The 24,538-nt window shown below is 45.3% G+C and overlaps 1 protein-coding gene across 1 annotated transcript in view; it reads left to right on the top strand.

The window, feature by feature from the left end:
- LOC311235347 (pantothenate kinase 3-like) overlaps positions 1-24,538 on the top strand; it is a 102,464-nt gene that overhangs the window by 26,236 nt on the left and 51,690 nt on the right. The window contains exons 2-3 of the mRNA XM_084322782.1: positions 7,052-7,198; positions 12,414-12,619. Coding sequence (XP_084178908.1) covers positions 7,052-7,198; positions 12,414-12,619 — 353 coding nt within the window. The remainder of the gene's footprint in view (positions 1-7,051; positions 7,199-12,413; positions 12,620-24,538) is intronic.

The raw sequence follows: 24,538 nt of genomic DNA, 5'->3' as shown, positions 1-24,538 counted from the left end.
TTAGGGACCTGCACTGGCTCCCCATTGCTGCACGCATCCGCTTCAAGGCCCTCGACCTAGCATACCGTGCGGCAAAGGGAAACGCTCCCGCCTACCTCCGGTCAATGGTCTCTAACATGTATCTTCTGGCCGCCTCAGACCTACTCCTATCCAAGCTCCGTGAGGGTCATCAAAGAGAAATCGCCTATTCTCAGTCCTTGCCCCACAACGACAACGCCTCTACTTCCTCAGGCGCCTAAGGAAGTTCCAAGTCAGCCAGAAGATCCTTAAGAACTTCTACTCATGTACAATAGAGAGCATCTTGACCGGCAACATCACCTCCTGGTTTGGGAATAGCACTGCACAAGACCAAAGCAGACTACAAAGAGTGACACGTTCAGCCGAACGCACAATTGGAGGGGGGCTCCCCACCCTCCAGAACATTTACTACAAGCGTTGCAAGGGCAAGGCTAAGAGAATCATTAAAGACTCCAGTCACCCGAACAACTGCCTCTTTGAACTGCTGCGGTCAGGCAAGCGATACAGGAGTCTCAAGGCGAGCACAGAAAGACTCAGAAGAAGCTTCTATCCCCAGGCCATCAGGCTGCTAAACGAACAATGAATGAACACTACAACAACGCACATAGCACACACATCCACACGCACACACTCACTTTAAACAAACACACTGTAGCACCCACTCCACACACTTATAGCACACACCCACTTTAAACAAACACACTGTAGCACCCACTCCCCACACTTTATATTTATGGATGAAGGATTGCACTACAACTCGTACACCTTACTGTAAATTGTACCTAAAATTGTACCTCATCCCATTTCTGCTTTGCACTAGATAGTACTGTACATTAGTACACTGCATAGTATTGTGTATTGTATATTATATGGTAACTCAGAACATTGTACATATGTCTATACCGAACACTGTGACCTCATTTTCTTCTTCTAAATTCATGCTATATTATGTTATTATGTTATTTGATACTATCTTGTCTAGCACAGTCTCTGGAGCGTAACAGTAAGAAGCATTTTGTATGAAAGTATTCTGTACTTCTGTATGACAACTATTAAAGAACTTGAACTTGAACTTGAACAATGGTGGAATGAACTACCGCACCCCAGTTAGGACAGCCAAAACCCGTCCAATCTTTCGCCGTCGACTAAAGACGCACCTCTTCAACAATTATCTGAAATAAAAAAAAACACACACACACACACACACACACACACACACACAGGCTACCACAAAAGCAACCACACACCTATTATATCAGACAACATAGTGAACATAGTTTGACAGACACTTGAGCTTGAATTTAGCACCAGCCACCAGCCAAATGTGCTGTAAATTACCACCAGCTACCAGAAAAGTACTATACATTTAGCCTGTGGGTGGTAACTAAGTCTGTCAGTTCTACTTGCCACCTTGCCAGGTAATCTGTAGCTGTGTTCAGTGTAAATATGTGTATTTCTATAGCAGAATAGGTATAGTTAGCCGGCAGCCCGGCACCATCGTATCAACGTGAGCCAGTTGCATTAGGATTAAAAAATTTCAACATTCACTCACCCCGTTTTATATTACATTCCCAAAGAAGTGCCTCCGTCTCTCGTAGTCTCGTTGTGCTGGATGAAGTCACTGGCGGCGAGGGTTTTGCTTAAATCCGAACAGACTCCAGTCCTTTAATTGTCCAAATGCGACAAGTGTGTGCAAGTTTAGCTCTTGTTTGACAAAACGTTAGCCATCTGTGGTCAGGGAGCTCATCGTGGGCTGGAGTGACGGTGGTTAACTTCGACGCTTCATCGTTCAATGGTAACGTATTATTATTATTGCTTTAGCAGTCTGCTCAGAGATAGAGGAAATGCATACAGGTTAGTGTGATGCACCTCTGTGTTCTCCTCACGTGACTCACAATAGCCAATGCTGCCGCCATCTTGCTCAGCTCAGCTCTGTGCGGGAAATACGGACCGCCTCCCCTGCCCTCTGCTGGCCGTGCTGTGTGTGTGTGCACTACAACCAATGCAGTCCCTGTCGAAACTCCGTTTCAGTGTAAATAGAAACTGAACCCCAACTGTGATTGTGACTAGGGATGGGTATCGTTAGGATTTTATCGATACTACTACTCTTATCGATACTGCTTAACGGTTCGGTACTTTATCGATACTCTTATCGGTTCTTTTTGGTTCTTTTTTTGCAAGAAAAAAAGACAATTAATTAAGAACAGAATCAACATTGCTTTATTATTTATAAATACAACTTTATAAATAAGTATTATAAATAAATATAATTTCTTCAGCAACAGCAGCAGCAATGTTCTTTTATATAACTTTATAAATAAATATAATAAATTAATATAATTTCTTCAGCAACAGCAGCAACAATGTTTTAAATGTGTCTGACTCTGAATTATAGACTTTTTATAATAAACAACAAATGCAAAAGGCTAACAGAACTGTGACACTGGTTCACCCTATCCTCTGTCATCCTTCCTCTAGCTGCTAGGGATAAAGGACTTTGGGTGGTGGAGGGAGGTAGAGGGAGGATGTGGTGGCCCTGGGCTCACTGGCCTGGGACATAGTGGCTGACGCCTCAGCTTGACGATCTATAAAAAGTTTAGATTGTAGTATTTGTAGCTAAACAATTGTTTTGTTTATTAGCCTATTTGTAATAATTCGTTATTAGCCTAGGCAACTCCGTATCTTGGCTTACGGTTACGGCTGCAGTGGATGCAGATGGAACACTGCGCGCAAGGCAGTCGAATACGCGCATTTCTGCACACTAGTATCATGTTTTGCCAACAGATGTTTTGATAAATTGATTTGCTCGTATTGCCACCCTTACTGGCAAATGTTTTGTTGCACTTGTGGCAACGTGCATTGTCGGCATTGACCCTTGTAAAGTATATCCATACTTTAGAACGCTTCGCTCTATCCGCCATGATCACGACTCAGTGCATGCAGAGCTGCTGTCTGTGTGCAGAGCGCTATAGCACGGGGCGTCGGGGACTTTCATTAAGGAGTACCCGTATGTAGTACCCGGATGTCTATGTGTAGCACTAGCGAGCGACTCGCGAGGAGTGTGTGTAATAATTGACTCGCTGGCTGCGGCTCGCTTCTCGTGCAGAGACAGAGAGGATCGTTCGCAACTTTTAAATAATAATAATAATAATAATAATTTCTCTAGAGTATCGATAGCAGTACCGAGGACGTCAGAGCTTATAAATACTCCGGTATTTTCTAATATAGTACCGGTTCCCGTTTAAAACCGGGGTCCGGGGGGCATCCCTAATTGTGACGGTATTGATTTTCAATACCGTCGGTATCTCTAAATACCCCGGTATACCGTAATACCGTCATACCGCCCAAGCCTACCGGAAATGGATTTAGACGATCGCCGTCAAATAAGTGGGATCTTTTTCCTCCAGTCTCATCGTCGAACGGTAAGAGGACGCTGACGTTACTTTCAGCGTGTTTGTTTATTATTATCCATGCAAACCGCTCTGATCAATATATCACCCATACTACATAAAGCATTTACTGACGATCACGCAATTATAAACGACCCCCCCCCCCCCCGTTCACCCGCGCATGATCAGTCATAACGTTTAGGATCATCAACAAACGGCATTTGATAATCTATATATGCGTTTATGCCTATATCTCACGTTCTAGGAATTACTGCAGAAAACGATAAAAACATATTTATATTCTAGACGGTATTTTCGTATGAATATATGAATGAAAAAGTTAAACGTTCCTACATCCTGAACGATTGATAATCGATGTTGAATGGGCCATAGTAATGTCAATTTAGCAATATAATTAAAAAAGTTATAGCCCTGCAAAGAAGGTGAACATCTCCATAGGCTTACAGTGCTGGCAGAGAGTGGTATAAGATGCTCAAATTGCGTGGCTGGGAATGTGTTAAGAGTCACTCCAATCCAGTGTCAGTTCTGAAGTGCCAGAGAGACCTACAGTATCATGGTCTCATCTTGTGTGTGTGTGTGTTTAGTTGTGTGATCAGGGACCGAAACTAAAGCCCGCCGCCCGCCAGGGGCGGTCTGTTTTTACCTTTGGCGCATGACACTTAGAGGGCTGCCCGCCGTGTGGCGTGTAGACGTGTAGTTCATAACGATACTCGTGTGCGAGTACAGATTATAGCCGCTCGTCTTTTTTTTCTCCGCCGCGAGATCGTTAAAAAACCCACATTGCACTCAAGTCAACGGTCCAATCACAGTAGAGTGACGTGACTGGTTTCATGAGAAAAAAAAGCAAATGACCAATCGGAAGCTCCCATTTGGCTTGTTTACTTCTGTCTGCTCTAGTCTATATCGGACCTCCATGAACTAACGTTACTGTTTAAACAATGACCCAGTCAACTATTCACTTTTAGTTTAATACATGACGAGGCATTGTCTAACGGTATCTAGCTGGCTAGCTACTGATAGCTGCTGATATCAACAAATGCTCCAGCAATAGTCTACTCGAGTGCATAATACCTCCGTTCCCTCGTTAGCTAGCTTAGCTAGCTCACGTTAGATGATCCATCTGTCCCAGTAAACTAAATTGTCTTAACGTTATCTACCGGGCTAGCAGTAGCTACAGATAGCTCCTGATATCAATGTCTTATAACATTGATTGAATGCGTATTCTAGCTGAGGGCATGTTGAATGTGATTTGACAAAAGAACCGTAACGTTCTAAATAGGGTCCAGCTGCATCGCCGGAGAATCCTTGCATGCTGAATGTAGGGTCTAGCTGAATATAGGGTCTAGCTGCAGGGCCGGAGAATCCTTGCTGGAGCTGGAGGCTACTCAAGTATACACACAGACAGTGGAGCTGTTTGCAGATAGCAAGCATTTTGACTTATTGCGTGGTGGCGATGTCTCGCAGATAATACAACTACAAGTATGATTATATAATATATATTTTATTTAATTTTTTTTTTATATAAAATATATATATATATTTTTTTGTAATCAAAAAAATGTTGGCAGGTAAGAAATATGCTTGGCGGGTAGACTCTTCCCATCTACCCGCCACTGGCCGGTGAGTCAAAAAGTTAATTTCGCTCCCTGTGTGTGATACTTTGCTCTCCATGGCGTGACTGGTTACTCCAGTTCAGCTCTGAAGTTCGGGGTTTTGAATTTCTAATAATGGCGTGTGTGTGTGTGTGTGTGTGTGTGTGTGTGTGTGTGTGTGTGTGTGTGTGTGTGTGTGTGTGTGTGTGTGTGTGTGTGTGTGTGTGTGTGTGTGTGTGTGTGTGTGTGTGTGTGTGTGTGTGTGTGTGTGTGTGTGTGTGTGTGTGTGTGTGTGTGTGTGTGTGTGTGTGTGTGTGTGTGTGTGTGTGTGTGTGTGTGTGTGTGTTTGTTTAGCTTCTCCCGTAACTTCAGTTCATTAACCCCTTGCCCCCTCCCCCCCCCTGCCTGGGGGCGCAGTAGAAACAGAAGAGAATGGAAACACTCCAGTTTCCCTACATACCTAGGGGTCCTATTTATTCACCGTTTATATATATTCCACATGCTTGAAGAAGTGTTGGTTGTCTATGTGTTTCTATGTTGAGAATTCACAGTGTGTGTGTGTGTACTGTGTATACATGTTGCACCAAACCCAGACCTCCATCCCCAGTACAGTCCAGTTCAGTTCCGGTGCTACTGACCTCTCTGTTCAGATATAGAACAGATCAGGTTTCTTTTTTCTTTTATCACTATTTTTTTTTTTTTTTTATTACATGGATAAAACAAAACATGACACATAATACAAGAATAATAATAATAAACAGAACAACACCAGACAATAATAATAATAACGACAATAGAATGACAGTAGAACAACAACAATAATAAATACAGATCCTAAAAATAAAAACACCACAAAAGACATTAGACATTTGACCAACACCCCAACCCCGCTCCGCTGCTATAGTGGTCGTAACTTCAAATCAGGTTTCTATGAAGAAAATTAACCTGAGTTACTAAAACCTGGATTCCTATTTTAGGTAGAAAGAGCGGGATCACTTTACACCTCGTTATCTCTGCACTTGTTAACCTGTGACTGGATCATGTCTGCACTTGTTAACCTGTGACTGGATCGTCCACATAGGGTCAAGCTAGCATTGGACAGTAAAGAGTTAACAGCCAGCTTGCTGGTTGGTTGGCTGGATAGATGGACTGACACACACACACACACACACACTGTCTTCTTTCCACGCTACTGTCACCATGGCAACTAAGCCCTCCGCTTTTGTTGCTAAAATGGTTGCCGGGAGTTGAAGAGACAAATCTACCCTACTCTTTTCTCTCTTTCTCCCCCCCCCCCATCTCTCTCTTCCTCCTCTTCCCCCCTCCTCCTCCCTCTATCCTCCTCATCTATCTGCTCCCCAATTTCATGCATATCCATCCTCTCTACCTCTCCTTCTGTCAGTCTATAACTATCTCCCTTTCTCTGTCTATCTCTCTTTCTCTGTCTATCTCTGCCTCTCTTTATCTGTCTTTCTTTCTCTCTCACTGTCTCTGTCTCTTTATCTCTCTTTCTCTGTCTATCTCTCTGCCTCTCTTTATCTGTCTTTCTTTCTCTTTCACTGTCTCTGTCTCTTTATCTCTATCCATCGCTGTCTTTCTCTACTCTGTCTCTCTCTCTGTCTGTCCTTCTTTCTCTGTCTCTCTCTCTCTTGCTTTCCTTTCCTACACTGACCCCTGCTTGTAGTCCTTTAAGTTTAAGGTAATATAATACACAGGGAAATATCTTCTAGAATTCCTCTATTCTTAGCAGTGTATTGTCCTGCTCTTGTACATTCACTTGTTCATTGTGAGGCTATTCTACAGTCTTATTGTACAATAATTTGATAATAAAATAAATGCTGAAATTGTTTTAGCAGTTCTCTTGTCTCTCTCAACCCTCCTCTCTCTGTCACACACATATAGACATTCCATGTATCTCTGTCCTCTCGCGTTCCTATAGATTTGTGTGGAAATAGGTGGTACATTGGTAAAGTAGTGGTATTTTAAGCCTATATTAACATTTCTCTCTCTTTCTCTCCCTCTCTCTCTCAGCCTTCCCATGGTTTGGTATGGATATAGGCGGTACTCTGGTGAAGCTGGTGTATTTTGAGCCAGTAGACATCACAGCTGAGGAGGAGCAGGAAGAGGTGGAGAACCTGAAGTCCATCAGACGATATCTGACCTCTAACGTAGCCTACGGTAGGTTCCTCTGACCTCCAGTCTACGGTAGGTTCCTCTGACCTCCAACATAGTCTACGGTAGGTTCCTCTGACCTCCAACATAGTCTACGGTAGGTTCCTCAGACCTCCAACATAGTCTACTGTAGGTTCTGGAAATGTGTTCCGCAAGAGCTTCTGGAGGCAGCATGCAGACAAACATGTATGGGGGAGGTCTTGACGTTGTAGAGATTTATCACATTAGCTTAGAATTTATTAGCTTAGTGTTTAAACTAGTGCTGTCAATAGATACAAAAAAATGTAACTAATTAATCTCACAATTTTTTGTAATTAATCTACCGTAGATTAATCTAGATTAAAAATAGCATTTTTCTACTTAAAGGAAAACTCCAACATTTTGGGAAATTAGCTTATTTAACATCTTCCCTGGAGTTAGACAAGAAGATACATACCTTTTTTGTCTCTCTGCATGCATTAGGCTTAGGGAACGCCCGCACCGTTAGCCTAGTTTAGCTTCATCACTGGAAGTGGGTCAGACTTTTACCCTGAAGTTCCCTACAGTCCCCTACAGTCACGAAATACACTCCAAATACAACTCCAAAACGTTCCTGTAAACATGTTGTAAACACTGTGGTAAGTTTTAAGGGGCTAGCGTTACACAATAAATTTGTTATAATAATACCACGAGTGTGGATTCACTCGCCCAAACCCTGTAGCCGTGCATCGCAGTCAGGAAAGGGGCTAACTAGGTCGATAGTCCAGCATCGTTATGTCCTATTCATCAATCTCACAATATTCGCTAACGTTAGACAGATGGAATACAGCCTTCCATCTAAAAACATAAATTAAAACTTACCACAGTCATGGTATCCATAAACTTCAATCGGTTCGGATCCTTTGAATGAAATGAAAATGTAAACAAACACTGGTGTCACGTTAGAAAGTAGCACTGCGTTGCGTGAAATCACTGCGCCCAGAGTGGTTAGGCAAAAAATAGTTCCGAGTATATTTGCTTAGAAAACGTAAATGTCGAATTCAATAATTTTTTATTTCTCCACGTGGTAAATACACAGGTCACAACATGTTTACAGGAACGTTTTGGAGTTGTATTTGGAGTGTATTTCGTGACTGTAGGGAACTTCAGGGTAAAAGTCTGACCCACTTCCAGTGATGAAGCTAAGCTACGCTAACGGTGCGGGCGTTCCCTAAGCCTAATGCATGCAGATAGACAAAAAAGGTATGTATCTTCTTGTCTAACTCCAGGGAAGATGTTAAATAAGCTAATTTCCCAAAATGTTGGAGTTTTCCTTTAAGACCGAAGCTTGTAACAGATATTTACTTGAGTAAAATCATGGAATTAATGTAAAATCAACACAAAGAAAGTATATTTAGATTCAAAGACTATTTTAATAGCTTTCTTTTAATACAGTTTCTCTCCTGTGAAATACAAATGTTCAACAAAACCATCAACATTGACTCAGCTAGACCGCTTTCTTATATCCGCTAACAGAAATAAAAACAACCCAGGCCTATGTTAAAATGCAGTTTGGCTTAGAGGACGATAATGTCTTGTATGAACTAGCAGTAATATAAATCATATTAACAACAAAAATGTGTTCCATCTTCATGTCAGATGATTTTCAAAAAGGTGCATGAGTCAATGCAAAAAAAGAACAAGCTAATATAAAATATAAGCTTCTAAATATAAGCTTCTATCCCCAGGCCATCAGGATGCTCAACGAACAATAACAATATGTAACAACCATCAAATGCACTCACAGCTCACAGCACACACATCCACACACTCACTTTAAACATACAACTCACTGCAGCACCCACTTTAACCACTTTAGAACACCTAAGCACACTTTATATTTATTGGTAAAGAATTTGCACTACAACCCATACCTCATTACACCTTACTGTAAATTGTACCTAAATTGTACCTCATCCTTTGCACTGTATAGTATATTGTATGGTAACTCAGTTACTTCTACTCTACATTGAGCATTGTATATATGTATATACTGAACATTTTTGTCTACGTACTTGACTTCTATTTTATACTTGCTATACTTATTTCAGGGCTGTACAGTGCGACATATATATCGCACGTGCTACAGCAACAGCGGTCTGTGCGATGGATGGATTTACTTCAATAGCACTGGTGCGATAGGGATTCGGTTCATATAGATACTCTTATTTTGAAAATCCTGTAGCGTGTCTCATTTCTGCCCACGCGCAGCTCCAGCTAGGCTCCGAAAGCTAGCAACGTTCAGGTGCATATGATACTCTTATTTTGAAAAAACTCTTGTGACAACTCGACGAGTCATATCCGCCCTATCCGTGCTTCTGCAAGCAGAGCAGCGCGTTGGTCGGTTGGTGCGCACTGCTGCGTTAACACAGCAGTGCGCCTACACGTCCCGAAATAAGTCTGTGGTGTTTTTTCTTTTCTTCTCGCAACGGGTCAAATGCATCTACATGCTTTGCACCGTCGCCATTCCTTTATGCGCACATCGCCCGAAATTAACGTTTATGTACCATTACAATCACTACAACGTTAGCAAGCTAACAAGCTAATCCTGATCAGAGGCAGAGGCTCAGAGCCAGCAGACACAGTGTGGACTGGGGAAAGGGAAATGGGGGGGCACTCTCTCCCCTTCCCTGTGTGTGTGTGTGCGTGCGTGCGTTTGGAAAGACGATGAAGTCACTAGTCAGGACTCAGGACAGGAGTATATTATAGTAAACTGAGGATGGACAGATAATGTTGATATTCAAATATAAACAAGTTTCGAGAGGAGTGGAAGTTTGAAGACAGACTAGACTACAATATGATGCGGGGGTGGTGAGTTGAAACAGTGTGTGTGAATGAATGAATGAAAACTTTATTTAACAGATTGCAGAATGGGTACAGTACAGTACGGCTCAATACACACAATTGTTAAGGGGATGCAGACCAGAGAAAGACGTTTGTCTTGTTTACATCAGGGTCCCCCATTGTGTGTGTGTGTGTCCCAACCGACCCCACTTCTATGTTTCAATAAATTATTTGCATTTAAAACTATTAACGCTGACTCATTCCTTCAGTCCACTCAAAATGATGCTAATATTCCTTATGTTGTTTATGATATTAATTGAAAATAGCATATGAGAGTATCATAGTAATAATAACACATGGCGATATACTAAATGACAGCCAAACATGGCACTGCAACTAAATAACACAAATACAATAGGCACCAGGGTTAGAAAAAAAATAAAAAATTCAAGGGCTTTTTTTTGCCCCCCTTAATTGATTTTCGGGGGCTTTTTTTTGTATTTCGGGGGCACTGAATTTTTATGATAAACGGTAGGGGTGGGACGGTTCACAAAATGGACGGTTCGGTTCGTATCACGGTTTTGGGGTCACGGTTTTCAGTTCGGTTCGATATACGTACATTTTTATAAAAAAAAATGTAACACTCAAATCTAAACATGCTTCTCATTTATTAAAAAAAAATAAAAAAGTTTACAGTGTTACAGTGTTTACAGCCTTAAATAATGTTTGGCACACAAAGACCAAACTGACTGAAAAATATAGGCTACATTTGTAGTATTAACTTAGTGCAAACAAACAATATGCTCAGCCAGCACTAGACTTTCCTTTCTTTAATATAAACACAAAAAAACAATGTCAACCATGTTTAAATTCCCTGATTGTCAGTTCTTAATGGAAAGATTCGTGTTCTGCTTGAAATTATTATGCATCTGTCTACATTTATTTAGAGTAGACTAACATTATTTAAATATTGAGTGCAACTGTGGTGGATTACGTAATTCGGTGAGTTGGAACTATCTATGGGTTGGCGCCGGGTCCCCACGGACATTTTGGTGTCACGCACCTTCAGCTCAGGCTCTGGTAGCTCCGGTAACGTTAGGAGGTGATGGCATGCAGTGGGAAAGCGGCAATAGTCCCGGTTGGAGTTAGTAAAACACAGTTGTATGTTAGCCTTCTTGGATGTTGAATAAACGCCTATCATTGGCTTTAAACACCCCGCCTCTCAGACTCCCATTTCCTCCTCTGCTAGCTAGTAGCTACGGTAACATTTCGTTGACTGTATTACCTCGCGGGCTGATTCTATAGTTAAAACGTGCGTTGTGTTGTACAAACTGCTAACGTTATGGCAAGATGTGTGTATGCCTATGTAATGTTAATGGCTATGTTTTTAAAGTCGTAATGAAGATTGATTTAGATTGTGCTTGCCATTTGTACACAAACTGACTAGCACCTGGCTCAGCTGCAGTGCTGCTGCTGCAGCAGCCAGTGCTCACCTCCGCCAAATGATTTTTTTTTATTTGCGCGTCATCTGAACCGTACGATACACAGACGCGCCATTACCGGATAAAAATATATATATAATTAGTAAACTGTCGGGGGCATTTTGTGCCCCCCTTAACTGATTTTCGAGGGCATTTTGTCCATTTTCAAGGGCATTATGCCCCAAGCCCCCGTTAATTTCGAACCCTGATAGGCACATTTGTGACTGTTACAAATATAACACGTTTTATACTTGTGCTACAAGATTTTGGCCTGTGCTACAAAACTATCAACCTCTGTAGCACCAGTGCTATGTGCAAAAAAAGTTAACGTACAGCCCTGACTTATTTTATACTTATCTTTTGCCTAGCACAGTCTCTGGAGCATAACAGAAAGAAGCATTTTGTATAAAAGTATTCTGTACTTCTGTATGACAATTAATAAAGAAACTTGAAACTCGAAACTACTGCTGAAAGTTCAGAACGTTGAACATTTTTCACTCCATAGATGAATCTAGATACATTTTTTTAACGCTTTAAATAATTTAAATTAATCTCCAGAGTTAAAGCATTAATTTTGACAGCCCTAGTTTAAACACCACTACCTCATTAAAATAGGTTGTCATTAAAATAGGTTGTCATTCAAATCTAGTGAAATTGTCTTCATTGTATGTCCTTATCATGTTCTCTCCTCTCCTCTCCTCTCCTCTCCTCTCCTCTCCTCTCCTCTCCTCTCCTCTCCTCTCCTCTCCTCTCCTCTCCTCTCCCTCCCCTCCCCTCCCCTCTCCTCTCCCTCTCCCTCTCCTCTCCTCCCTTTTCCTCTCCTCTCCTCTCCTCTCCTCTCCTCTCCTCTCCTCTCCTCCTCTCCCTCTCCTCTCCTCTCCTCTCCCTCTCCTCTCCTCTCCTCTCCTCTCCCTCTCCTCTCCTCTGCTCTCCTCCAGGTAACACAGGCATCCGGGATGTCCATTTGGAGCTGAGAAACCTCACTATGTGCGGTCGGACAGGAAACCTCCACTTCATCCGTTTCCCCACCCAGGACATGCTGGGTTTCATCCAGATGGGACGAGACAAGAACTTCTCCAGCCTCCACACCACCCTCTGTGCCACAGGAGGGGGCGCCTACAAGTTCGAGAACGACTTCAGGACGGTAAGTGTTTGGGTGTTGGGGGGGGGGGGGGGGGGGGGGGGGTGTATGCGTTTCTCCACAATATGACATGACTAGTGTCTATTGATGTACAGTAACCAACAATATGACTAGTGTCTATTGGTGTACAGTAACCAACAATATGGCTAGTGTCTATTGATGTACAGTAACCAACAATATGACTAGTGTATATTGATGTACAGTAACCAACAATATGACTAGTATCTATTGATATACAGTAACCAACAATATGACTAGTATCTATTGATATACAGTAACCAACAATATGACTAGTGTCTATTGATGTACAGTAACCAACAATATGACTAGTATCTATTGATATACAGTAACCAACAATATGACTAGTATCTATTGATATACAGTAACCAACAATATGACTAGTGTCTATTGATATACAGTAACCAACAATATGACTAGTGTCTATTGATTTACAGTAACCAACTATTTAGATTTTATTTGATTTTATTAGGAAAATTACAAGTATACATAGCAATCAAACATCATGACCCTGTATTCCAGAGGATTGCACCTAAAAGCATTACTTAAAACACTTACTGTATTTCCAAAGTGGTCCTCGATGGAAAACATAAAAACACAATACAACAAAACATAAAATACATTTCATACCCTGCACTACACTAAGAGAAACTGGAACATTTTAATAATCTCCAATCCTACACTTCCAAAGAAGCGCCTTTACTTTTGTTTAAAAGAAAAAACACTTTAGTATGGCTTTGCTTGTTCCATTAGGAGATACCAGTGTAGAAAAAATAGTTTCTGGCCGTCTTACTCTTAACATCAGGAACACAGCAGGACATAATGCTGGCTCTTGTGTTACGGTGGTGTTTATTTCTTACCACATCTACATTTGGGTAGATATTGGGCCTCATTCAACAATACTCTCTTATTATTTTTTTTGTATTCTTGCTACCTGTCTGTTAAGAGAACAATAAGAAAAGCCACCGCCACATTCATTAAGCCGTTCTTAACCTCCAAATCTGTGATTACCCAGGTGTCTTGCATGATGAATCCCTATCATTCTTAAACTGAAATGCACGTTCACGCTCAATTCATTTGCATACAGACACGCCCGCCATCTCCTTATAAGGCGAACGAGGCGTGTGTAAAACAGCCATGGTTTGGCATTTGATCCCTTCAACAGGAAGCAATTTGCAACTGATCTCAAAATGACACACACACACACGTCTCACCAGGGTTCGAAATTAACGGGGGCTTGGGGCATAATGCCCTTGAAAATGGACAAAATGCCCTCGAAAATCAGTTAAGGGGGCACTTAATGCCCCCGACAGTTTACTAATTATATATATATATATATTTATCCGGTAATGGATCGTCTGTGTAGCGTACGGTTCAGATGACGCGCAAATAAAAAAAATTCATTTGGCGGAGCCCGGGGAGCCGGTGTTCTGCACTGGCTGCAGGCAGCAGCAGCAGCAGCACTGCAGCCCGTTGCTAGTCAGTTTGTGTAAAAATGGCACGCACAATATAAATCAATCTTCATTACGACTTTAAAAACATAGCCATTAACATTACATAGGCCTACACACATCTTGCCATATCGTTAGCAGTTTGTAAACACAACGCACGTTTTAACTATGGTAGCCCGACGCAGCCCGCAAGCTACTACTGTACAGTCAATGAAATGTTACCGTAGCTACTAGCTAGCATAGGAGGAAATGGGAGTCGGAGAGGCGGGGTGTTTAAAGACAATGATAGGCGTTTATTCAACATCCAAGAAGGCTAACATACAACTGTGTTTTACTAACTCCTGCTTGTTGATGTCCTAACGTGACCGGGGCTGAAGGTGCCACACGCTAAAATGTCCGTGGGGACCCGGCGCCAACTCATAGATAGTTCCAACTCACCGAATTACGTAATCGATTGATTGATTGATTGATTGATTGATTGATTGATTGATTGAAAAGTTTATTAACAGATTGCAGAATGGGTACAGTACAGCTCAATACATACAATTGTTAAGGGGATGCAGACCAGAGAAAGACTTTCGTCTTGTTTACATCAGGGTCCCCCATTTTCAATTCATCATAACATATATGACATACAGATAGACAGTACTGCTACATCTGTAACTGAGGGGTACAATTCCCTGACTGTATTACTAGATATGATACTTACTACCACTACCTTTGTACTTAATATTCGGCCACCCAGTACTCGGCATAAATATATTATGATGAACACTGTCACGTAGATGAAACGGATCCAACACAAATGTACGAATTAGAAATAGGTCTTTATTTCTACACAGCGATGGTGTGTAGAGCAAGCACTTAATCAAATCAATCACATTTATGAATAGGAATTAGTATGCACTTTTATGGCAAGAGTATTCGTCGGTATATCAATAGAGAATGTCCAATCTCTGAAGGCGCAGGTGGTACATATACGACCTGGAATAGTTAAGGAATAACAGCAATGATACTTTAATGATTATAGACTGGATACACTAGGGGGGGGTTAATCCGGTCGCTTGTAAGCCGACAGGAGTAGGAAGGGGGGGGGGGGTAGAGTCCGGCTGCCTCATCCGGCCAAGGGTATCCCAGGTGAACCCACTGTAGTGCCGTTCAATGCGCCGGCGATCCTTGGACCGCAGATGAAAGCAGATGGACTCTTTGTGGGCCGGCGTCCTCCGGTCCACGGAGGAGAGACGTGAAGCGACCTCGTCTTGCAGAGCGTCTCCTCACCTTGCGTCCTCTCCGGGGGGGGGGTTCCAACACACGGCAGTGTCGGGGGTCTTTATCCATGGAATAATCAACGTATACAAAGCATAATCCGTGCCTGGGAAGGCGGGCTGTCGTCGGTAGAATAATCCGGTATACAGGTCCACTCGCTCGTCGGCTCTGGGGCTCCTCGGGTGCAATCTCACATGGGGTCGATCATCCTGGATAAGCAGCCAGTTTCCTGCCCGAAACGATGGGGTGCTGACTACGGTAGTATTCTCACCGCACGAAGCACTATATATTAACAGACTATTATTAGCTTAATAGACTACGTCCAACTCGACGATATAGTGCCAAATATGACTATTCAAATATTAATATACACGATGTCTCAATACCGATGGTAGGCCGAACTTGGCCTTACTCCCACACGTGGCGTCGCGGGGAGGCTTTACGTCTGTCACTCTATTGGAGGGTAAGAAACTGGACTGAAAAAAGGGAAGTCCTACTTTAGTAGCGCAGTATATATACGCACTATGAACAAATAGTCCCATTAGTGGTGCGGTAGCCAGATTCCTACGCGGAACTAGGACTTGTTCGTACATGTTGAGCGGTACGTTTGAACTGGGTCTGGGGGGTATGGCAGCCTGGCACCAAGGTCTCGACCAATAGTAGAATGGAGACTATTATGGGATGTTCAGTAGGCTAGAATGGATATTCAATGCATATTGTACAAGGAATATACAAGGGATATCAGGGAATATTAGAGAATATACAAATACAATTAAATATATATATATAATAAATATATATATTCGGTTTAATCTGGCCCTTCACAACAGCCACCCCCTGATTGGTCCCAGACCTAATCAGTTAAGCAGAGACAGATTAATCGCGTTGTCTATTTACACATAAGGGTTTGCTGTAGGGGTCAGTCAACTTCACAAAGTCATAGGGTTATAGGGTCATGGTCATCATCGATTGTGTCTGGGAGTCGGGGCAGTTCTATGAGCCTCGCCACGGGACGGGTGTAAGTGCGACCCTGGACAAGCACTTCAGCTGCTCGGACCTTGCCGTCGGCACCGGTGATCACTTTGCTTACGCGGCCGGCCGGCCACATAGCTCTGGGCAGTGATTGATCAATAATCATGACGACTGTTCCTTCTGTCAAATTGTCTCTCTCCTTTACCCACTTCTGGCGGGTCTGTAGAGACGGTAGGTAGTGCAGTAGGAAACTGCTCCAAAACTTGTCGGCTAATACTTGGCTGTACCTCCACATTCGTCGGCCGTTCGCTTCTTCAGGCCGGTACATTGTCTGGGGTAATGCAGGATCTAGCCGCCCCATCAGGAGTGTGTTGGGGTCTGCGGAGATAACAGTGCTCAATCCACAGAACACAGGCTTCTTATTCTCAGCCTCCTCCTGACTGGCTTCCCTCGGGATAGGCGTGGGCCACTCTCCTTCCGGGAGCTTTAGGAATGCTGGGCCGTCACTGTAGACATTGCGACGGGTGAGGTCATCTAGGGGCATTCCCCGGGTGATGACGTCAGCTGGGTTCTGTTTTGTATCAACGTAGCGCCACTCTGTTTCTCCGGTTAACTCTTCGGTTAAGTCTTGAATCTCGGTGACTCTGACTCCCACGAAGACTTTGTACTTGCATGAGTCCGATTTGATCCAGGCGAGTACTGTCGTGGAATCTGACCACAGGATTGTTCTAGACACCGGTATGGTGAGCTCACGTTGGATGAGCGTGGCTAGGTGCGCTCCGGCTAGGACTGCGCAGAGCTCTAGACGTGGGATAGATTGTTGCTTGCGTGGGGCTATTCTCGAGCGGGCGAGGACAAATGCTGTGTAGATCTCTCCCCCCTTTTCTTGGGCCCGCAAGTAGGCTACTGATCCGTATGCGACCTCTGAGGCGTCACTGAAGACGTGTAAGTCCATTTTACATGTCTCTGGCCTCACCGTGGGTGGGAAGTAGCTTCGGCGCATATTAACGCCTGGGAGTGAGTGGAGCTCCATCTCCCACTCTCTCCAGGTGGATGCAAGGTGTGCGGGAATGGGGTCGTCCCAGCCCTGGTCCTTGTCCCACAATGCTCGTACAATCATTTTTGCCCTGGTGGTGTACGGTAGAATACATCCTAGCGGGTCATATTGTCGGGCGAGTGTTGTGTACACACTCCGTCTGGTGGTCGGCGCCGCCGCCGGCCTTCCCTGCTCCGTAGTCAGGGGCTTGTGTCTGTAGTGAAGCGAATCTGTTTTGAATCGCCACACCAATCCCAGGGTCATCTCCTGGGCTTCTCCCGGGATTGTAGTTATCCAGGTCTCGCTGCTGGCTGCCTTGTCCTCGGAGGAGAGGCTGCGCAGTACTTGCGGATCGCTGCTGGCCCACTGCCTGAGATCAAAGCCGCCTTTGATCAATGAGGCGCGGAGTTTAATCAGGAGAGCCTCGGCTTCTTCCTGGGTTGAAAGGCTTTGTAGACAGTTGTCTACGTAGAAGCTGTTCTTTACGCTGTGTCGGACCTCTTCGTCCGCTGCTGGGTCCTCTGCTACATGTTTCTGTAGTGCAAATGTAGCACAGCAGGGGCTGCACGTCGTTCCGAAGGGGAGGACTTCCCATTGGTAGATGGCTGGGTGCTCATCTCCTGGCTTCTCTCTCCATAGGAACCGTAACAGGGGCTTGTCCTCCTCTACTAATCTCACCTGCAGGAACATTCCTTTAATGTCCCCGCTGATGGCCACCTTTTCCTGGCGGAAGCGGAGTAGAACGCCGAGTAGGGAGGGGCCGAGTGTGGGACCGGGCAGTAACTCTTTATTCAGATTTTGGGATCCGATGGAGTAGCTGCAGTTAAATACTATGCGGTCTTTACCGTTGTGATGGACCTTGTGGTGAGGCACGTACCACGATTCAGTGGTCTGGTCAGCCTCTTTAATGTCCATCTTTGTGACGTGTCCCGCTGTGATGAGCTTCTCAATCTCAGCGCGGTATACACTCTCTTGGGCGGGGTTCTTGGCTAAGCGCCGCTCCGTGTTCAGCAGGTACCGTTCTGTGGCGTCTGTCTTGGCGTGGAAAGTAGGCATTCCTTCTCGCCGCAGGAGTGGCGTGGCGTATCTCAACACGCCGTTGACCGGGACTCTCTTGGTCCCTGTCTCGAGGAGGTGAATGGCGTAAATGTCATCTTTAGAGCGAATGTCTTTCTTTCCGTTCTTAAAGGGCATTTGTTCCAAGGTCCATAACCGCTCTACGTGTTGCAGGAGTGCGGTTTCTCCCTCTGTGACTCGGGAGTGGAGACATCTAGTGGCTGTACTTCGGTTGAGAGATTTGGCGAGCGGGCCTTGGAGAGTCCATCCCAAACGGGTCTCGACTGCTGCAGGACAGCCTCGGGGTCCGGTATGAACCCGGTCTATCGGGACAATGAGGTCTGCATGGTCGGAGCCTATCAACAGGGTCGGCATAGCATTGTCTATGAGCGGGATCGGTAACTTGCGCAGATGTGCATATTTCTCCATCAGCTTGGCGACGGGGTATGTGTACCGCGACAGTCCTATTTCTTGGCTGGTGAAAGCGTCTGTAATCTGGTACCGTCGCTCAGGCTGGCCGCTTGCTGCGATAGAGAATGAGACATTCTCGCCCTTTATCGTCTTCAAATCTCGTCTTATTGTCCGAATTGTCATTTGGGTTTCGCTTCCCCGCAGCCCTAGCTGGGCCGCAGCGGAGGCGAGCAGAAGGGTCTTCTCTGACCCGTCATCGAGGACGGCGTAAGTGTCCAGGACTTTATTCTGGTAGCTTAGTGTCACACGCACTACTTTTAGGAGTACTCGGGCTCCACTGCTGCTGGCGGGATCGATGTACATGACGCTCGCTTTGCTGCTGGATGGTGCGGGTGAAGGGCGCCGTCTGTTACTGTCGTGAAGTATGTCCAGATGGGCTCCATCGCACTTGGTGCACCTTTTCTTTAAGCGGCATTCGGCTGCCATGTGTGAGCGCGCACAGCGAAAACAGCGCTTGTTGGACTTTATCCATTGACTTGCTTCCTCCGCGTTCAGCTTGGGGAAGGAGTCACATTGTGCTAGCCAGTGTTCTTTCTCACAGTAGGGGCACACTATCTTCCACTTCTCCGTTCTGGAGGGGGTACTGTGGCTCCTGCTGCTCGGTACTGACTCCGATTGGTGCATCACAGTCACCGATCTTCTTCCATCATTTAGTCGTCTGGTTCCTTCTCTGGAGCCAGGGGTGCTCCGTCCGAATGTATCTAGCCGTAGGCTGCTGACTTCTCTCGCCAGGAAGTCTGCTAGATCGAGGAGGTTCGGTTCGGGGCCATTCGGGTCTCGGTGGTCTCTCTGCCGCCTAAAACGCTCCTGTCGAGCGGGCGGCAGCTTCTCCAAGATCCTTTCCACATTTGAGTTGGCGTAAAGTTCATGCCTCCCCTTCTCTCTCTGCGCTCCCAACATCCCTACCAGGGACTGCACTCTGATGGACAGGTCGTCCAGTGCTCGATTGTCTATTGCTGGGGGTAAGCGGTCGATGTGTCGGATCTCCTGGATCACGTAATCCCATATGCGCCCATACCTCTGGTCCAATGCTACCAGCGCTGCTGTGTATGGGGTGGTGGAAGTTGCGTAGGCGAGCGCTATATTATGTGCGCGGGGTACCTTTAAGTGCTTCAGTAGGATGGCGTATTTATGGCGTTCATCCAATACATCCACCAACATGGTCTCCACACACATGCGGAGTTCTGTATACTGGGCCCGGTTCTCTTGGGTGAAGTCGGGTACCATAGGCGTGCCAATGTATGACGCTGACTGTGGATACATCGGCGAGCGTTGGGGGAGAGGCCTCCTAGGCGAGTCTCCTCCCGCTCCTTGGTATGGGCTGGTACCGGCAGTGTACCATGGCCCGCTTGTCCAGGTGCTGTTCCTCGGTGCGGGTCGTGCGTCGTGCTCACCCGTGTATAGAGTCGGGGGTCTGTAGCGCAGCTCCGCGGGAGTATAGCCTGGGCTGTACCGGCGTGATTCTCCTCCTCTTCGTCTTCAGTTAGGTCATCCAGTGCTTGTAGTCTCTGGTTTAGCCTCTCCACAGGATATGCTGCTCCTTCCGGGTTGCTAGGTCTCGCTTGGACCGGTGGGGGGAGGTGGTCTGTGGGGGGTATAGACCTCGTCTGTTGGTCAAGTTCAGGGTTGTTTACTCGGCTAGGGGATGCCGCCCTGGAGGTGTGTCTAGACGAGTTCCTGGAGCCTCTGGCGGAGGGAGAGGGTGTTGTCCGTCTGATCAGCTGTTCTATTAGTTGCGCTTGCTGTCTGTCGCGCTCTGCGTCCCGTAGAGCACCAGCAGCTGCTCGCTGGCTGTCTGCTCGGTCTTGGGCCACATTCTCTTCCCTCTGAATGCGTCTTATTTCTAGACGTATATGCTCTTCTTCGCTCCGCTGCTGGATCTGCAGTCGGTCGCGTTCAGCAGCGGCGTTCAGGCTGATGAGGAAGGCCTGCTGTAGGGTCCTCTCTGCCTCGCTGGGAGAAGGCGGTTGTATAGGGGAGCCTTCCCTCGGGGTACTCCTTGCGGAGCCTTGGAGCTCTATCTCCACGGTGCTCTCCCCGTCTTCTTCCGTGCCGAGTTCTCTCTCGGTAGCGTTGTATTCCTCCCGGGACTCATCGGGGACTACTTCTTCAGTACTGGCGGGGTGTGAAGTCATGTCTGGTTCCCACTGGTCCCCACCGTGAACTTGGTCAGTTACATTAGAACCCGTAGGGGCCTCTATGGTCGGGGTAGTCTGGGCGTTGGGGTTAGACATACTTTTACTTTCTAGTTTTACCGCGTTTACTGTTAGTAGAAGACTAGGTTGTTGACTGACAGCGTAAGCCTCTAAGTACTGAGGGAGCCGTCGTTCGCGCTGCGGGCGTTGGTTAGGAGGATCGTTTCGTGGAGTGTTCATCATAGGCCATTTCAATATTAATAACACTATATTAATATTACACTAATTACCATCCGGCTCGAAGGACCAATTGTAACTGAGGGGTACAATTCCCTGACTGTATTACTAGATATGATACTTACTACCACTACCTTTGTACTTAATATTCGGCCACCCAGTACTCGGCATAAATATATTATGATGAACACTGTCACGTAGATGAAACGGATCCAACACAAATGTACGAATTAGAAATAGGTCTTTATTTCTACACAGCGATGGTGTGTAGAGCAAGCACTTAATCAAATCAATCACATTTATGAATAGGAATTAGTATGCACTTTTATGGCAAGAGTATTCGTCGGTATATCAATAGAGAATGTCCAATCTCTGAAGGCGCAGGTGGTACATATACGACCTGGAATAGTTAAGGAATAACAGCAATGATACTTTAATGATTATAGACTGGATACACTAGGGGGGGGTTAATCCGGTCGCTTGTAAGCCGACAGGAGTAGGAAGGGGGGGGGGGGGGTAGAGTCCGGCTGCCTCATCCGGCCAAGGGTATCCCAGGTGAACCCACTGTAGTGCCGTTCAATGCGCCGGCGATCCTTGGACCGCAGATGAAAGCAGATGGACTCTTTGTGGGCCGGCGTCCTCCGGTCCACGGAGGAGAGACGTGAAGCGACCTCGTCTTGCAGAGCGTCTCCTCACCTTGCGTCCTCTCCAGGGGGGGGGGGTTCCAACACACGGCAGTGTCGGGGGTCTTTATCCATGGAATAATCAACGTATACAAAGCATAATCCGTGCCTGGGAAGGCGGGCTGTCGTCGGTAGAATAATCCGGTATACAGGTCCACTCGCTCGTCGGCTCTGGGGCTCCTCGGGTGCAATCTCACATGGGGTCGATCATCCTGGATAAGCAGCCAGTTTCCTGCCCGAAACGATGGGGTGCTGACTACGGTAGTATTCTCACCGCACGAAGCACTATATATTAACAGACTATTATTAGCTTAATAGACTACGTCCAACTCGACGATATAGTGCCAAATATGACTATTCAAATATTAATATACACGATGTCTCAATACCGATGGTAGGCCGAACTTGGCCTTACTCCCACACGTGGCGTCGCGGGGAGGCTTTACGTCTGTCACTCTATTGGAGGGTAAGAAACTGGACTGAAAAAAGGGAAGTCCTACTTTAGTAGCGCAGTATATATACGCACTATGAACAAATAGTCCCATTAGTGGTGCGGTAGCCAGATTCCTACGTGGAACTAGGACTTGTTCGTACATGTTGAGCGGTACGTTTGAACTGGGTCTGGGGGGTATGGCAGCCTGGCACCAAGGTCTCGACCAATAGTAGAATGGAGACTATTATGGGATGTTCAGTAGGCTAGAATGGATATTCAATGCATATTGTACAAGGAATATACAAGGGATATCAGGGAATATTAGAGAATATACAAATACAATTAAATATATATATATAATAAATATATATATTCGGTTTAATCTGGCCCTTCACAACAACATCTATACATTTATGACATATCAGATTTGCAAATACAGTACTGTTTGTGATACAAAAGTGTCCAGAAAAAGAGTGTATATACATTTGGCGTAGAAACTGTACATTGGATCCACCACAGTTGCACTCAATATTTAAATAATGTTAGTCTAAATAAATGTAGACAGAAACATAATAATTTCAAGCAGAAAACGAATCTTTCCATTAAGAACTGACAATCAGGGAATTTAAACATGGTTGACATTGTTTTTGTGTGTTTATATTAATTAAAGAAAGGAAAGTCTAGTGCTGGCTGAGCATATTGTTTGTTTGCACTAAGTTAATTAATACTTTGACAAATGTAGCCTATATTTTTCAGTCAGTTCGGTCTTTGTGTGCCAAACATTATTTAAGGCTGTAAACACTGTGAACCTTTTATTTTATTTTTAATAAATGAGAAGCATGTTTAGATTTGAGTGTAATAAGGAGGGGCGGAGCTGAGCGATCATGGAGTAGACGTGTTTCACATGAGCTCCCTTCTACCGTGCTGAATATACGTTTCTCCCCATTAGTCTTTATTTTATTTTTATTTGTTTTTTATCTGTTTGCTAGGTCGTCGTGTTTAGTATACATTCATCAACTTTTTTCGACTTTCTACGATGGCGGGGGTGGAAACCAGAGCCATGAAAGAATTAGGCACGACACCGGCACCGCCGAGCATGGCCGCACCGTCTCCCGCTGTCGGGGAGTTAAGCGAAGCTGTGCTCTTGGTCATGACCAAGCTACACGCAGACTCTGAGACACGCATCGCTGAAGCACAGAAGAAAGTGTTGGCGGATTTCTGTATCAGCCTCCGTCGTGAGATATCAGAAGAAATTCGGCTGGCGGTAGTACCGCTGACAGACAAGATGGAGGCGATACACGCTGCCTCTTCGGCTAATGCTAACGAACTAGCCATGCTAACAACGGAGGTATCATCACAGTGTGAGAAGATGGCGGGTCTTGAATCCGCCCTGCTGGCTAGGCAGGCTGAAGTCAACAAACTACAGTCGGCAATGGAGGAGATGCAGTCCCGGGATAGACGCCACAACGTCAGGATTGTTGGAGTACCGGAGACCAGCGGTGAAGGCCGTCTCTCTGAGACTGTGCCCGAACTGCTGCAGAAGATACTAGGGACGGATGTCCTCCCTATGCCTCCTATCTGTGAATCGGCCTACAGAGCGGGCAGGTTTTCTCCCGGCGTGAACAAAGAGCCGAGGCCCATCATAGTCAAGCTGAACAGACTCCAGCAGAGAGAAATCATCATGCGGTCGGCTCGTACCAGGAGGGGTAATCTGAGGCTTGGCGATCACAAAGTGGCCATTTTCGAGGACTTTACACCGGAGGTTCAAGCACAGAGAGCCGAGTACAAGGTGGTCCTGACTAAGCTATGGAAACTAGGCCTGAGGCCCACGTTATTCGCTCCCGCGAAATTATCTGTGTTTGAGAAGGTCGGTGGTCAGCGTTTGTTTTGGTCGTTGGCTAAAGCGAAGGAATATCTCGCGGAGACACCCGAGTCTGTTGCTTGATATCAATGGAGGGTGAGTGACTTGGCGGTTTGGGCCTATATACATTGATTAGGTAGACTATTCACAAACACTTGCTGTCATGCCCAGACATGCTAACTGTCCTCTGCCCATCCAACTAGCGGGGCTTCCCAATGACTTCTGTTACTTGCTAAAGCTGACCTCATGGTCGTACTTGTGTATCGCCTCTTTGGAAGCTAACGAGCTAGCTGAACAATGTAC

This window comes from Notolepis coatsorum, assembly GCF_963971535.1.
Source record: "Notolepis coatsorum genome assembly, chromosome: 10".
NCBI lineage: Eukaryota > Metazoa > Chordata > Actinopteri > Aulopiformes > Paralepididae > Notolepis > Notolepis coatsorum.
Note: the sequence above shows the minus strand (reverse complement) of the source record. Positions and strands in the feature narration are given on the sequence as shown.